A 16,605-nucleotide genomic window follows, 5' to 3' on the forward strand; every position below is an offset into this window, starting at 1 on the left:
ATACAACACATCTTTATCCGTTCATTTATCAATGGAAAATTGAGCTGCTTCCCTAGTTTGACTATTGTAAATAATGCTGCAAGAATCAAAGGGGCAAATATACCTTTTTGAATTAGTGTTTTTGTATTCTTGGGGTAAACATCTAATAGTGAGACTACTGGATCAGATGGTAATTCTATTTTTAACTTTTTGAGGAAACTCCATACAGTTTTCCACAGTGACCACACTAAAATTTTACATTCCCACCAACAGTGTATATAGATTCCTTTTTCTCCACATCCACACCAATGCCTGTTGTTTCTTGTGTTTTTGATTTTAGCCATTCTGACAGTTGTGAGGTGGTATCTCACTATGGTTTTGATTTGCATTTCCCTGATGATTAGTGACATTGAGCATCTTTTCATGTGTCTGTTGGCCATCTGGATGTCTTCTCTGGAGAAACGTCTGTTCATGTCTTCTGCCCATTTTTAAATTAGATTGTTTTTTTGGTATTAAGTTCTTTATACATTTTGTATACTAACCCTTTATCAGATACATCATTTGCAAGTATCTTCTCCATTCAGCAGGTTGTATTTTATTTTTTTAAAGTAAATGTGGGTGGGGCTTGAACTCACGACACCAAGATCAAGAGTCACATGCTCTACCAACTGAGCCAGCCAGATGCCCCTGGTAGGTTGTCTTTTAGTTTTGTTGGTTATTTCCTTTGCTGTGCAAAAGATTTTTATTTTGGAGTAGTCCTAATAGCTTATTTTTGCTTTTGTTTCCCTTGCCTCAGGAGACATATCTTGAAAAATGTTGCTATGGCCGATGTCAGAGAAATTATTGCCTGTGCTCACTCCAGGATTTTTATGGTATCAGGTCCCACATTTAGGTCTTTAATCCATTTTGAGTTTATGTTTGTGTATATGGTATAAGAAAGTGGCTCAGTTTCATTCTTTTGCATATAGCTGTCCAGTTTTCCTAGCTCCATTTGCTGAAGAGACACGTTTTTCCCACTGCATATTCTAGCTTCCTTTGTTGGAGAGTCATTGACTCTACAATTGTGGACTCATTTCTGGGCTCTCTATTCTGTTCTTTTGATCTATGTGTCTATTTTTTTGTGCCAGTATTATACTGTTTTGATTACTACAGCTTTGTAATATACCTTGAAATCTGGGATTGTGATACCTCCAGTTTTGTTCTTCTTTTTCAAGACTGCTTTGGGTATCTGCAGTCTTTGGTGCTTCCATACAAATTTTAGGATTATTTGTTCTAGTGCTGTAAAAAATGCTGTTGGCATTTTGATAAGACCTAGTTCCTTTTGTCCTTGGCAGTTCCTTTATCAATTTATCTCTGTCCATTTTACTATAAGCAGCAAGAAGAAACCAGGCTACACCTTCCACACTTTGCTTAGAAATTTCCTCAGCTGAATATCCAAGTTCATCACTTATGTATAAGTTATACTTTCCTTCCAAGAGTAGACCATAATTCAGTCAAGTTCTCTGTCATTTTATAACAAGGATCACCATTCTTTCAGTGTCTAATAACATGTTCCTCAATTGCATCTGAGACCTCATTAGAAGAAACACTAAGATTTCTGGAAAAATTCTGTTCTTGAAAATTTATGCATTTTGTAAATAACATAAGTTTTCTCTACACTCTCCTTTTTTCTGAGTCCTTACTAGAATCCCCTGTAATAAGCATCTACCAACAAGCTTTTCAAAGCAATCCAGGTTTTTTCTCTCAAGCACCTCAAAACTCTCCCAGCCTTTGTCCATTACCAAATTCCAAAACCACTTTCACATTTTTTATGTTTGTCATAGTTTGTTACAATTTTCCTCATGGAAAAAGGTATGGCAGGTCCTGAAAGCAATCAAACATAAAAATGATCTTGCTTTCGCAATTCCACTTCTAGGTATATCCTCAATAACAGAAAGAATTTGAAGAGATACTGTACATCCACGTTCATAGCAGTATTCCTGGTAGCCAAAGATGAAAACAAATTAAATGTCCATCGACAGATGAATGGATAAACAAAATGTGATGTATATACATAATGGAATGTTTATTCAGCCTTAAAAAGAAATGAAATTTAGACACATGCTACAACATACATGAACCTTGAGGTTAACTGAACCTTAAGGCTAAGTGAAATAAGCCAGTCACAAAAAGACAAAATATTGTATGATACCATTTATAGGAGGTACAAAGAGTGGTCAAATTCATAGAGAAAGAAAGTAGGATGGTAGTTGCCAGGGGCTGGGATAGGGAGAGAGTAAGGGAGTAGGGGGTGAGGGATGGGAAGTTAGTATTTAATGGGGACAGAGCTTCAGTCAGGGAAGATGAAAAAGTTCTGGAGATGGTGGTGATTTTGCATAACAATGTGAATGTACTGGGCACCTGGGTGGCTCAGTCAGTTAAGCATCCCATCTGCCTTAGGCTCAGTCATGATCTCTGGTTCATAGGTTTGAGCCCCACATGGGGATCTGCACTGGTGGTGCAGAGTCTGCTTGGGATCCTCTCTCTCCCTCTCTCTCTCTCTGCTCCTTTCCCCACTTGTGCTCTCTCTCTCAAAATAAATAAATATACTTTAAACAACAACAACAAAAACAATGTGACTGTACTAATTGCCAAAGAACTGTACTCTTATTAATGGCAAATGTGATGTCATATATATTTTACTACAGTTTAAGAAGAAATAATGGGGCTTCTAAGCAAATTATTAGAATTAATGACAAAAGATTACCACTGAACTTGATTTTATCAATGCTTAAACCTTACTTCGATAAAGTATCTTTGAATGTTATAGCTTTACTAATAATATCATCACAAGACAAATGAATACATTACCTCCTGAATTTCTTTTTCTAGTAGCTCTACCCTTTCTCGAAGGTGTCTCCTCTCTGTGTCAATAGAAAGAAGTTCCAGTCGAACTGAGCTGCTTTCTCCCTCAGCTTGATGGGCTTTGACCTCCCAGTCTTCAGCACGGTTATGAAGCATCTGAAATCTATCTAACAAATCTTGATTTTCTTTTTCCTAGTTTTAAGCATAAAAACATTGTTCCTAAATTAGTAACTGTCACCCACTGGAACACTCATATCATAAACATATACAGACATTAGAAAATTTGTTTTAATTCAGAAACATATGCTATCTATGCAGACAACATATACTAAGTAAGATCTGCGGGGAAGTATAAAAATATAGTAGATAAGATCTCAAGTATAAAAATATAGAAGATAAGCTCTCCACTCAAACCTTATTATCTAAGAGAGGAGACATACATACATACATACATACATACATAAGACAGAATAAACACACATGAAAAAAATTTTTAAATGTCTTAAATCCAACTTAAATAATGTTTTTTCACCTTAGCAGCCATTAAGCTCTCCCATCGTGACACCTCAGTTATGTAATTATGAACTCTACTCTTCATTTCTTCTTTTTCTTGCACTGCTGCTTCCAATTCCAATGAGATTTCCTACAAATCAGAAAATTGAAGACAAATCTATAATGAATGTGATACCTAATGAGTTCTATTTCTATTCAAATAGCTCCTTTTGAATTGGGGGAATAAGAGTAGGAAAAAGTAAAACTGTTCCTAAGAGTTATTTTCTTACTTTTTTCCTGACTGATTTCGACTTTTTAACCAAATATTACCACTGATCTCCTGCAAGAGTTAGGACCGTGTATCTGGCATTTATACTATGGGGCTAGCTACGCTCATGGGTTGACATTTTTTAAAATTCATATATCAACAATATGCTTTATATTGAATACTGAAAGTAATTTTTTTAAAACAGGAAAATCATTCATCTCCTTGGTATAATCCTTTAATAAACCAGCAAAAACAAAGTCAATAATTTTGAGTAACTGCTATTCTAAAATATTCAATAATTTACTTAGAGATTCTCTAAGTTGCTGGAAGGAAGTATGAATAATTAAAATCTATTGTGGGTCTTTAAAACGCAACACTTTGCCCTGGGAGTAATCCTGGGGGTGACAATAATTTCTGCCACAGAGAATCCTATGCTCCCAGCTTTAGGATTCCCAGTAACAAAGACCAAAATGGTAAGGAGACCATAGCTGCATCAACTAGACACTCTGTGATATACAGCAGCTTTCTAAACTGCATTTTTAATACTCATAAATACTATTCTCCTTACAGAGTTCTTTATGTTATTGATATTTACAGCATTAAATTTTAGAAAACATATTTACAGCTTTAAAATTTAGCAAGGAATGACTGTATTATAAACAATCCATTTATACACTGGACTCATACCTGGTTTTCTCTTGCCATTGTAGCCAAATCATCTTGTAATCTTCTGTTTTCCTTAAAAGACACTTCTTTAGATCTTCCTACTTCATCAAGTTCTTTGTGAGCTGTATCAAGCTGGCGCCGGAGGCTGCTTATTTCTCGGTCCCGACTAGTCAACGTTTCCTTTAGCTGGCTGTTACATGAAGGATATGGAAATAATAAAGAAAGCTTTTTAGAAAATTGTAAATCACTTAAAAGAAAACTGTATACTCTGAAATTAAGTACAATAAGAATACAAGAAACCACACTACATTAAGACACTGATGAATTAGGTAAAGCAGATATTTTAGATCTCTATCAATCATTAAATGGAAGTAGTAGTCATAAAATAAATTTATAATTCCGTAAGTAAAAATAGAAGACTTTCAAATGTTATGAGCAAAACATAATAGATTCAATTGGCAAATACTATTTAATGTTTAAGTCCCCACTACTATGTAATATGTAAAGATATATATAATAAATACAATTAGTGATTTCTGTCTTGAAGTAGAGACCAGACATAAAATGTAAAATTTTGTAACTGTTCAAGATAGATTATGATGTAGAACAAATTCAATACTGACTACTAAAGTAATCTAAGTTTTAATAATTAGGGTCCAAACAGGGTAATTACTATAGAAATAAAAAGCATATAGGCATGAAAAGAATAATGAATCAGACACAACTGTTGAGATGTTGATGATGGAGGAGGGGAGAAAGTTAAAGAGGATGGCATGTTCACCCTCTTTAGCAGACTCAAATGCTGCCACCGGCAAAAACAGGAAAACTGAAGGAAATTTTCCTATGGTCTAATTACTACTTAAATAGATAAAGCTGCACTCACTGAAAATTTCTGAAAAGCATTTATCACTTACTTCATAGAAGAGTCATACTCTGAGACTGTTATCTTCATCTGAGCAATAGCTTTTTCCTGTAGAAATTATGAAAATATATGATTCTAAAACATTCATTTAGAAATCTTTCCTTGAATTTATATAACTTATGACATTTATATAAATTATGCTATAAAAGAAAGCTACAAAGTAAACATATTTCTATTTCCCAACTGTACTTCATATATTGGCATATTTCTAACCTACTCTAAGAACTTGAATTGTTTCAGGGCTCCTGGGTGGCACAGTCGGTTGGCATCCAGCTTTGGCTCAGGTCATGATCTCACGGCTCGTGAGTTCGAGCTCCGCGTCGGGCTCTGTGCTGACAGCTCAGAGCCTGGAGCCTGCTTTGGATTCTGTGTCTCCCTCTCTCTCTGCCCCTCCCCCGCTCAAGCTCTGTCTCTGTCACTCTCAAAAATAAACATTAAAAAAAAAAAAAACTTGTTTGAATTTGCTGTAATCACATCTGATAAAATTACATTACATTCTATCAATAGAATTTTTAAAGATCCAAATTATTGGCATAAAATGAAATTTAAGCATATTAAAAGATATGGCTCTGGACCTTAGCAACCTGTATATGGGGGGTAAGAACTGCATATTTGTGAAATAGAGAATGAAATCGTTTCTGTTCAGATGCTAGATAAAGGTATTGAACAGTCACAATACTTTATTAGCCAGGTTTTCTTGCAAGTTTGCAATCTTTTCGGTCTTCTCATCTACAGTCTCCTGAAGAAAGTCTTTTTCTTTATCAATAGCACCAATGGTCTTTTTCATTACATGAGCCTCTTCACTCTGTGAAGTCATCTGAAGGTGTAGTTTACCTGGAAATAAAGAGAAATGTTTGTTAGACAAAGTAAATTAGGTTTCGTGAAAACAAAATTTAAAAAACCTTACCTATTTTTTCCTCCAGTAAGTTAATTTGTGATTGGGCTGATTCAAGTTCACCTCTTTTTTTGGAAAGCCGATGCTGACAATCATCAAGTGACTGCTGTAGCTGCTCATTTACTAACCTAAAGAATCAGTGGACCAAAAAAAAAAAAAAAAGTCTACTTTATCTCTGGTAGAAATATTTTTTCATTTTTTATTTTAAAGCTTTTCCAGTATAATTAACAGCATGATATTATATATTATTTCTTGCTGTCTGCCATTCTTCTTCAAAATGGTTCGTTCTACTTCCTAAAAATAATATAGTATGAAAATCAAAATAATTGTCTACACTTTTCTAGAGGCTTCCCGGTAGTTTCAAAGCTCTTCTCGGTTTCCTTGTATCAACACTCTTTCCCTTATAAAATCTATTTTCAATAGTGAAGGCAAAGGCATAGTTTTATAGTATGCTTTTATTTATTTATTTTTTTAAACGCTGATTTATTTAAAAAAAATTTTTTTTATATTTATTTTTGAGAGACAGAGTGAGACAAAGTGAGACTGGGGGAGGGGCAGAGAGAGAGGGAGACACAGGACTGGAAACAGGCTCCAGGCTCTGAGCTGTCAGCACAGAGCCTGACGCGGGGCTCGAACCCACAGACTGTGAGATCATGACCTGAGCCGAAGTCGGACGCTCAACCGACTGAGCCACCCAGGCGCCCCTATAGTATGCTTTTATAGTATTACCTGGTACTTCTTCAAAGGATTATCCATAAATCCTGACTAGTGGGCTTTTATTTATGTTTTTTAATTCTTTTGAAGTAGGTTCCACGCCGAACATGGAGCTTGAACTCACAACCCTGAGATCAAGAGTCGCATGCTCTACCAACTGAGTCAGCCAGGAGCTCCTGACCAGTGAACTTTTAATTTTGCTTTCTATTTTGACTTTTTTGGTGGGTATCAACTGGAGGTCATACTAAACAGGGAAAGTGGACATTATACACACACACACACACACACACACGTGTGTGTGTGTGTGTGTGTGTGTGTATGGAAGAGAAGATGGGTCTACCAGGTGGATGGAAAGAAACATATGCTTCATCTATCTGAGTATCAGCTTCAAAAATGTCTTCATGTCAAGGGTAAGATAAGTTTATGTGATTAAAAGGGCAGCAAGATCTCTATTAATGATATCGAAAGTGGCATGAGGTGGCAGCTCTTTCTGCCCATGGGTCCTGTCCCTGTGCTTTAATAAAATCACTTCTGCACCAAAAAAAAAAAAAAAAAAAGTGGCATGAGGTTTGGATAATGTGGCTTTGTTTCTGTATAGTGCTTCTCATCGTGGTTTGTATTGGCTTAGCTTTAGATTGGATCTGAAGGCTTGAGCTCATGACTCTACCAGAGTATAGTGATATGGAGAATGTGACTGGCACCCTTTCCTCAGAGATAAGTCAGGTTTTTTCCGTCAGAGCAAAATAAAGTTATGTAACCGTGCAATTTCCCCAGGTTATACAAGGCAGACAAAAAAGTCTTCACAATCCCTTCCTATAACACAGTGACTGTGAGGGAAGTAGCACAATGAGCTCACAAGACAAAAGGATATTATAACAAAAAAAATGTGAAAGTAGCTGTAGGCTTGGGATCCAAGAAAGGCCAATGAAAGCTCTGCCTTGTAAGACTGCTAAGGGCCTCCTGTGAGGAAAGGAAAGAGGAGCTGTGACTACAGTCTGAAGGAAAGAGCAAAATGGATTAAATGCCAGATCCAGTCAGCTGAACACAAAAGGGAAACAGGTGGACTAGTAATTCTGGGTGACAGAAATCGACCATAGTATCTGTATTTTGGAGCTGAATATAGACATGAACCCGAAGAAGAGAAGTTGGTTCATTCAGCTAGCTCTCCATAGGATATACGTAGCACTTGAGAAAAAAAAATGCAGCTTTCACCTTAGATAGTCCTAAAGTCTGATTAAGACCTGTAGTCAGAACAGCAGAAGGGCAAAATGGAGATCCTCTCTGAGTCCTTAAGACAGTATTCCTTAATTAATCACAGATTAATTAATTAACACAACCAGCTCTTGATCTTATTTCATTTAGTTTGTTTGATAATCATGGACCCCTTACGAACAGACTCTGGCTTTCCTTTTCCTAATTATTCCTTGGATTTCAATCCTGCTGTTTATTTTACTATATATTTTGCAATTCTCAGTATTTGTATATTAGGTCTGTGCCTTTTATCTCATCAACTTTTTTTTATTCTTCTGGGCTCTGAATTCTAGATGAATTTCTTGAGTTTGTTTTCTATTTTACTGACTCAGTTTTTGGAAATATCCATTCTACTGTTCACCACCATTTTCAGTTTTAATTTATTGATCTTTTTTCTAATCATTACTATAATTCTTTCTGATCTCAAGTTGTTATTACTTCATGATTTAGTTTACATATGCAATGTCATGTTGGCATGTGAAAATCTTTTACTGATCCTTATTGCAAATGTAATTTAGAGAGGAATATCTCCTCTGCTTCTTCAGTGATCCCCTTCTTCTAATCTTAAGTCTTTAAAAAGACTTACTGCAGCTACCCAGTCCAGAAAAAAAATTAACTTTGTTGACTTTTTATTTCCTTCAATGTTCTGTATTTTAAATTCACTAATGTCTAGCCAATGACCCAGTCTCATAAGGCAAACACATTTCTGAAGTACTGCATCTTTCTCTCATCTCATAGAATCCATTTCTCATCCAATCCTTTTGATTTTATGTAAGAAATGTTTCCTAAATCTAGCCTCTTTTCAAGTTCATTGCCACTATTTCCAGTCCAGACATACAGTCTCCCCTGTTTGCCATTAGTCTCTTGTGACTCCAAATCCATCTTCCCAATTTCCACTAGAGTTCACCTCCTAAAAGGCATGCTAATCACATTACCTCTCTGGTTAACATGTGTTTCTTCTCCATGTTTACAAAGTAAAATCCAGACACTCCTGCTTATCATATGAAGTTCTTCACAACCTGCCTCTAACCTGTAGATACTGCCTATGTTTCCATATTGACCTTCTTACCTTTCAGACACATCACCTTTTTAGACTCTGTATATGAGTATTCTGATTTTACATTTCTTTGAAAGAAGAGAAGGACAATGATGAGCAAAAAATTCTGTAATTTTCAGCAATCTTACACTAGGGAGTGCAAACAATCCAAAATATGGAAGGGGAATTTTTGAAGGACATAGGTCTAAAAACTTATGCTATGCCTGCAATTGATTGCCTGCAATGATATCAGTCTGTGAAAGTCTTTAAAAATAGGGATACTCAAAACCTACCCAGGTTCGCTCAGTGAGTAAGAACCTCCAGAGATCAGCCCTTAAATCCATACTTCTCAAAATCTCCCCAGGTGATTCTGCTGCAAGGCCAACTTTCACTGCTCAAAGGTCCCATCCAAAATGCCACCACTAAGAACCTTACATAGCCACTAACTCATTTCTAGAAGTGAAAAAACAAAACTTTCAAAAAACTTACCTAAGTGAGTTCATCTCTGTTTTGTGATGAGATGAGTCACCAGCCACATGGCTAAGTTTTTGAGCTTGGAGTTTTGCTTTGTTCTCTAATGACTCTACTGTTTCTTTCATTATTAACATTTTAGACTTTAATTCACACTTTTCATCTTCATGCTATAATTTAAATTAAAAAAATTAATAGGTGTATGTCTATTTTGTTTTCCTCAAGCACTCTTTAATATTTCTGGAAGAAAACTAAGGAAATAGATTTAACAATACTTTAAAAGTCATGTGTACACTTTAGGTTTTAGATGTCAGAATGGGCATACACATTCATCTCTCCTTTTCATTCCTTTTCATTATCAGTGAAATGGAAAAAAAAAGATACAAAAAAAAAAAAAAAGCAATAAAGGAAGAAAAGAACATATCCATAACAGCAATGAAAAAGGGAAGGTAAACCATTAGCAAGCAGAGCAAATATTCTGAGAAATTTCTAAAAATCAGTAAGTACATTGGACTGAAGAAAAATCAGAGCAGAAAATACTGTAACCCAAACACAAAATGGGCAAGACTTAGATGAAGACACTATAAAATTTTCCTGAAGGACATAAAACACAGCCTGATTTAATGTAAAGAGTCACCATGTTTCTGAATGGAAACACAATATTGGAAATGTATCAAAAGTTCCTGAAATAACTGTTAAATTCAATGAAATTTCAATAATAATCCTACCAGGACCTTTTTAAAACAGGGAAGGTGGCTTAGATTTCATTCTAAAGTTCACTTAGGGAAAATAAGTTAAGAAAGCAGGAAAAATTGTGGGCACTGGGGGGAGAACATAGGTAGACTTGCCTTATAAGGTATCAGAATGAATTAGAAAGCTACTATTAAAAGAGTGTGGATTTCACAAGAATGAGCAAATGCATGTACACAGATGTAAATTTAGAAAAGGTAGCATTTTAGGGAAGTGGGAAAAGAAAAGGCTCTTTAAAAACAGTTGGGAGAGCCACTCATCGGAGAAAAAAATTTGCTAGATTTCTATTTTATTTTACATATAAAAATAAATTCTAAATGGAATAATGATCTATATGTAAAACTCAAAATGAAGAAATATTTGTGATAAATAGAAATTTTCCAGTGAAAACTGTAGACTGACCACACATATTTGATATCCCCTCCGTCTGGAAACTGCTAAAATGATAGTAAAGGAATAGAAAGTTACACACTCACAAGGGCATAGAGAACAAGAAGGAAAACAAGAGTGGATGAGTGACTTCAACAACTTGTGGAAGACAAAGAGTAGACAGAATAGTGACTCAGAGCAGAAGAAGGATACACCCTAAAGCAAAGTTTCTGAAACTAGGAACTACTGACACTTAGAGCCAGGTAATCCTTTGCTGAGGGGGGCTGACCTGTGCATTGTGCACTGTAGGATGTTTAGCAGTATCCCAGGCTTCTGAGTAGGGGAGGCCCTCTAGCATTATTTCCAGGTATGAGAAGCACCTTCTCCCCTAGCTGTGTTAAGCGCAAATTCTCCAGATATTGCCAAATATCTCCTAGGAAGTGGAAGTGATCTAAAGAAACACTGATCTAAAGTGACCGGAGTAAGTAATATCTATGAGCAACTAGCTGATTTGCCCTGAAGAAACTCAACACACGAAGGCACCAAGTGGTGGGATGAGGTCAGGAAAAGAACTGAACAAGGAGATTGGCTAAAATCTATACGGGGACCATCACACACCAGAGAGCTCCTCCCATCTCTTTCTAGAAATTTTTCTTGGGAAGTAAAAATATAAATTTTAAAATATATCAATAGAAGACTTAGAAGATAAAGTTGAGGAAATCTCCCAGAAAGAATAAAAAATCAACAAGAAAATAAGGGAGAAATGCTAAGAACCTCAGATCTCTTTAGGAGGTCCAAAACCAACTAATAAAATTTCCAGATGGGCACCAGGCTGGCTCAATAGTTAGAGCATATGACTCTTGATCTTGGGGTCAAGGGTTCAAGCCCCATAATGTGAACAGAACTTACTTAAAAATAGAAAAAGTTCCAGAGAGAGAAAATAAGAGTAGTATATCGGGGTGCCTGGGTGGCTCAGTTGGTTAAGTGTCCGACTTCGGCTCAGGTCATGATCTCACGGTTTGTGAGTTTGAGCCCCACGTTGGGTTCTGTGATGACAGCTCAGAGCCTGGAACCTGCTTCAGATTTTGTGTATCCCTTCCTCTCTCCCATGCTCACACTCTGTCTCTCTCTGTCTCCCAATAATAAATAAACATTAAAAATTAAAAAAAAAAAAGAATAGTAAATTACCCAAGAAATTAAAAACAGGAGGTAAGGAGGAAATTCTAAATGTTTTCAGAAATAAAAACATATCATGTACAAAAGACTAGGAAACATAAGAGTATCAGATATCTCAAAGAAATTTAACAATGGAAAACAGTATTCAAAATTTTTAGTGAAAATAATTTTTAATCTAGATTTCCATATACACAAGCTGAATCATAAATCAACTTATGAAATCTGAATAAAGACATTTCCAGACAAGTAGTGTACCAAAAACAATTCCTCCCATGTATTCTTTTCCAGGAAACTGGAGAATGTGCCATACCAGAACAAAGGGAAAAACCAAGAAAGAAGAAAATATGAGATTCAATAGAGGAGAGGGAGACAAGGAAATTCTTAAGAGGAAGACATAGTCTACAACTGAGCAAGAAGGGAGAAAGCTCAAGAAGGAAAGTCTTCAGCGGGAAACAACAGAACTGATGGGTTTGAATATTCAAAAAATATTGAAAGGCATGTGGCAGAGGTTGGAGTTCTTAACAAAAATTAGCAATGGGTTTAATGAAAACAGAAAAGTGACAAAAAACAAAACGAAACAAAACAAAAGCAATTATTAACTCCAGGAAAAAGATCTGTAAGAGAAAAGGCAAGAGTGGTACTATCCCATTTTGCTGACCCATGAGCCATTATAAGTCATAATAATATAGACAGTTAACTACCAAAGTAAATATTATATGTAGTAAAATTATGCTTGAAGTAATGGGGGAAGAAAAAGGGAAGAGTGCTAGGTCATCATCTAACATCACAGAAATTCATTAAATAATCTTAAATCAATAAATTAAGACTGAGCAATCACAAACACATTATTTAGAAACAGGGAGGTAAATAAACATCAGGAGGAGTTAGATGTTGTGGGTGGTAGTTTTGGGGATAAAGAGGTAGGAAAGGAAACTGTTTTTTGTGGGGTTTTTTTTGCATTAAAAATATTTCAAAACTCCTTGTAAAAACAAGAGTACATGTATAGTATAAAGAATAAAAAAAATGAACATTTGTGTACCTATATTATCTGGCATAAAAATATATTACCTGAACCTTGAAACTACTTGTGAGCAGTATGGATCCCTAAACAATACATAATTTAGGTGTGTGTAATGTGTGTGTGTATATATATATATATATATACACACACACACACACACACACACACTCATATATATATATATATATATATATATATATATATATATATATATTTTAATGTTTATTTATTTTTGAGGGGGGGGAGGGACAGAGAGAGAGGGAGACAGAGAATCCCAAGTAGGCTTCACGCTGATAGCAGTGAGCCCGATGTGGGGCTAGAACTCATGAACTGTGAGATCATGACCTGAGCAGAAGTTGGATGAGTAACCAACTGAGCCACCCAGGAGCCCTAAGGTTTATATATTTTTGAACTCTACATAAGTAGATAAAATCATACTGCATGTTCTTTGACATTGTATTTGTAAGATTCGTGCACACCGATGTTTGTAGTTATTATTCATTCATTTTCACTGCTTTGTAATACTTCACTGTGTGAAATACTACTCCCATTTATCTATTTTCCTCAAAACTGACATCAAGATTGTTTTTCATTTTCTACCAGGGAGTTAATTATTTTAGGCTCTATTATGGTCTATGGTCTGGTCTAGGTCTATGGTCTATGGTCTGCTGCCATTACTCTGTTGTAATACAAAAACAGCCACAGGCAATATGTAACAATGAACATGGCTGTGTCCTAACAAAAACTTTATTACAGACAGACTAGAGGCCACAATTGTTCTGGGGGCCATAGTCTGCTGACCTCCAAGCAAGGTTCATGTCTAGAAATGGACTTGCTGGATCACAGAATATGCCTTTGCTAGATAATGCCAAAATATCCTCCAAAGGGGTACCAGTTTGCACTTCCTGACACTACACATACTTGTTAAATAATGTTATAACTTGTTAATTTCTGATGTGATATAATTTTCTGCTAGATGTGAAATGTTTTTACTATGGTTTTAATTTGTATTTCTGCTATTACGGAGATAAAACCCCTTTTATGTTTATTAACCATTTGTAATTTCTTCTGCCATAAAGTGTCAATTTACGTCTTGTGTTTTTTTTTAGGTGAAATGTACAGCACATTCTCTCAGTGGCTTGTCTTTTCAATTTATGGCTATTTGGTGAACCAAAGAAGTTCTTGTCAATGTGGCCCTGTTTATCTGTTTTCTTTCATTTGTATTTAGGAGCATACATTTTGGCAGCAGACACTTGCTGGTTGTGTGATGTTAGGCAAATCTCCCCGGCCTCAGTTTCTTTATGAAATAAGGATAATATTAGCATTTACTTCCTATGGTTATTATTGAAATTAAAATTACATATAATGTTAACAAAGTACCTAACATAGAGTAAATGCTATATAAGTCACTGCTGTTATTATTATTTCCCCAAGGTCAAAAAGATTTTCTCCTGTATTTTCTTTGAAAACTCGTAGCTATTTCTTGAACATTCTAAATTTCAAGTCAACTTGAACTGATTTTTGCATATAGTATATTTGAGGTAGGATGAATTCCTTTTTTTCTTTTTTTAAAGTTTATTTTTGAGAGAGAGCACATGCATGTGAGCGGGGAGGGGAGAGAGAGAGGAAGAGAGAATCCCAAGCAGGCTCTGCATTGTCAGCACGCCCCAAGCGGGGCTTGATCCCACAAACCGTGAGATTACGACCTGAGCTGAAACCCAGAGTCGACACTTAACTGATTGAGCCACCCAGATGCCCTCTAATTCCTTTTTAATACACATATAATGTGAATAGCCAAGTATCCCAGAAACAATTACCAAATAATCCTTTCTTTTCCCATTGATCTGAGTCCTTGATATATCAAGTTTTTCATATATCTCTGGGTTTACTATCTACTGGATTTTATCATTCTCTTTTAATCCTTGTGATCTACCACTAGATTAGATTAATTACTGACTCTAAAGCCTTCATACCTAGTAGGTTACGTTCCACCATGGTCTTCTTTAAAATTTCTTTGTGATTCTTAGCTCTTTGTTTCCACGTAAAATTTAAAATCTATTGTCGAGGGGCACCTGGGTGGCTCAGTTGGTTAAGCATCTGACTTCGGCTCAGGTCATGATCTCGTGGTTCATGGTTCAAGCCCCGTGTCAGGCTCTATGCTGACAGCTCAGAGCCTGGAGCCTGCTTTGTGGATTCTGTCTCCCTCTCTCTCTGCCCCTCCCCTCTCGTACTCTGTCTCCCTCTCTCTCAAAAATAAATAAAACATCAAAAAAGATAATAAAATCTATTGTTGATTTACACACACACACACACACACACACACACACACACCACCTTCTTGGGATTTCAGATGGAATTACATCAATTCTATAGATCAATTTGAGGGGAATTTACATTCTTTTTTATAAACATGATGTCTGTCACCTTTTTTATAAACCTGATATATTTCTCCACTTATTTAGGTCTTCTTTAATGTCTTTCAATAAGGTTGTATAATATTTTTTATAAAGGTCCTCCAAATTCATACATAAGTATCTTATATTGCTCATCTCTATTAAAATGGTATGGATTTTCTTTTTATTTATCTTCTTTGGGATTTGTCATACTCCTAGCATTCACTGTCCATTTGGAATCCGAGGATTACTGTGTTTTTAAAATACCTAGAAAATTATCAATCATTATCTTTTCAAATACTACCTATCTCTCATTCTATTACATTATCCTACAATTTTGACAAAATACATGAGACTTTCTCACTTTATTCTCTAAGACTTTAACTTATTTTACATTTTCTGTATCCCAATCTCTTTCCAATGACTTCTAGTACTTTAGATCTATTTTTCAGTTCATTAATTCTCACTATCAGCTCCTGGCAAGCTGAAATGCCAGGTACCCTTTCACCTGAAATAATTAAAAATTGGGACAAGATACATGAAACAATGGTTTTCCAGACACTGAACATCAGGCAATGATGGACAGTGACATGAGGGACAAGAAACAAATGAGATGAGACCTATGAGCTTACTGCTTCAAGAAAATCCAGGCTGTGGTACAGGGATAGGAACTCAGGTGAAGGTTGGTGGTCTCCCCTAAGTTCAGAAGACAAGACTGAGAGTCAAGGAAAGCCAAAGCAGTTAGGGTTTGCAGAGCAGATACTGGAGAGCTACACAGACTAAAAGTTCCAGAGATCTTTTAAAGGTACCACTCGAGTGCAGAGCTCAACACAGAGGAAGCTACTCAAGAGAAAGCCAGAGAATAAAACCGTCAAAAAGTTAAAGGGAATAATACTCAGGGCTCATACAGGGATGGAGTAATTCCTATTCCCATGAGTCATTTGAAAACCTCATAATTCATGGGGCAATACATAGTGTACTCAAAATGGTTTTGTCCCAGTGGTGGAACAAAATTAGTCCAGGACTAAATGCTACTCTGGTCCCAGTTTTGCTAAAAGCAAAACTGAAAAGTCTCAAGCTACTTTCATCGACTAAACTATATCCCAGAACAAACCTAAAAAATATTTATAGGAATCCACCAACCAAGAAGGTGAAATTCACAATATCTGACATCTAAAGTAACCAGGAATGCAAAGAATCAGGAAAATATAACCCATGATGAGATGAAAAAAACAAAACCCAACTGACAAACAAAGTTGATAAAAACAGATAATCAAATTAGTAGACATGGTAAATAAAAACAGCGAAGACACAGTAAAGGAAATCAGCCAAAATGAAATACCAAGAGAAAAAAGACT

At 35.8% G+C, this 16,605-nt stretch overlaps 1 protein-coding gene across 6 annotated transcripts in view; it reads right to left on the reverse strand.

Moving 5' to 3' along the window:
• The window catches only part of CEP135 (centrosomal protein 135), a 69,094-nt gene that overhangs the window by 14,931 nt on the left and 37,558 nt on the right, over positions 1–16,605 (reverse strand). For all 6 annotated transcript variants that reach the window (XM_027057159.2, XM_027057149.2, XM_027057155.2 and 3 more), the window contains 7 exons: positions 9,557–9,708; positions 6,079–6,194; positions 5,851–6,005; positions 5,164–5,219; positions 4,271–4,439; positions 3,356–3,466; positions 2,830–3,015 (listed from right to left, as the gene is read on the reverse strand). In XM_027057159.2, coding sequence (XP_026912960.1) covers positions 2,830–3,015; positions 3,356–3,466; positions 4,271–4,439; positions 5,164–5,219; positions 5,851–6,005; positions 6,079–6,194; positions 9,557–9,708 — 945 coding nt within the window. The remainder of the gene's footprint in view (positions 1–2,829; positions 3,016–3,355; positions 3,467–4,270; positions 4,440–5,163; positions 5,220–5,850; positions 6,006–6,078; positions 6,195–9,556; positions 9,709–16,605) is intronic.

The sequence above is a fragment of the Acinonyx jubatus genome, chromosome B1, assembly GCF_027475565.1.
Source record: "Acinonyx jubatus isolate Ajub_Pintada_27869175 chromosome B1, VMU_Ajub_asm_v1.0, whole genome shotgun sequence".
Classification (NCBI taxonomy): domain Eukaryota; kingdom Metazoa; phylum Chordata; class Mammalia; order Carnivora; family Felidae; genus Acinonyx; species Acinonyx jubatus.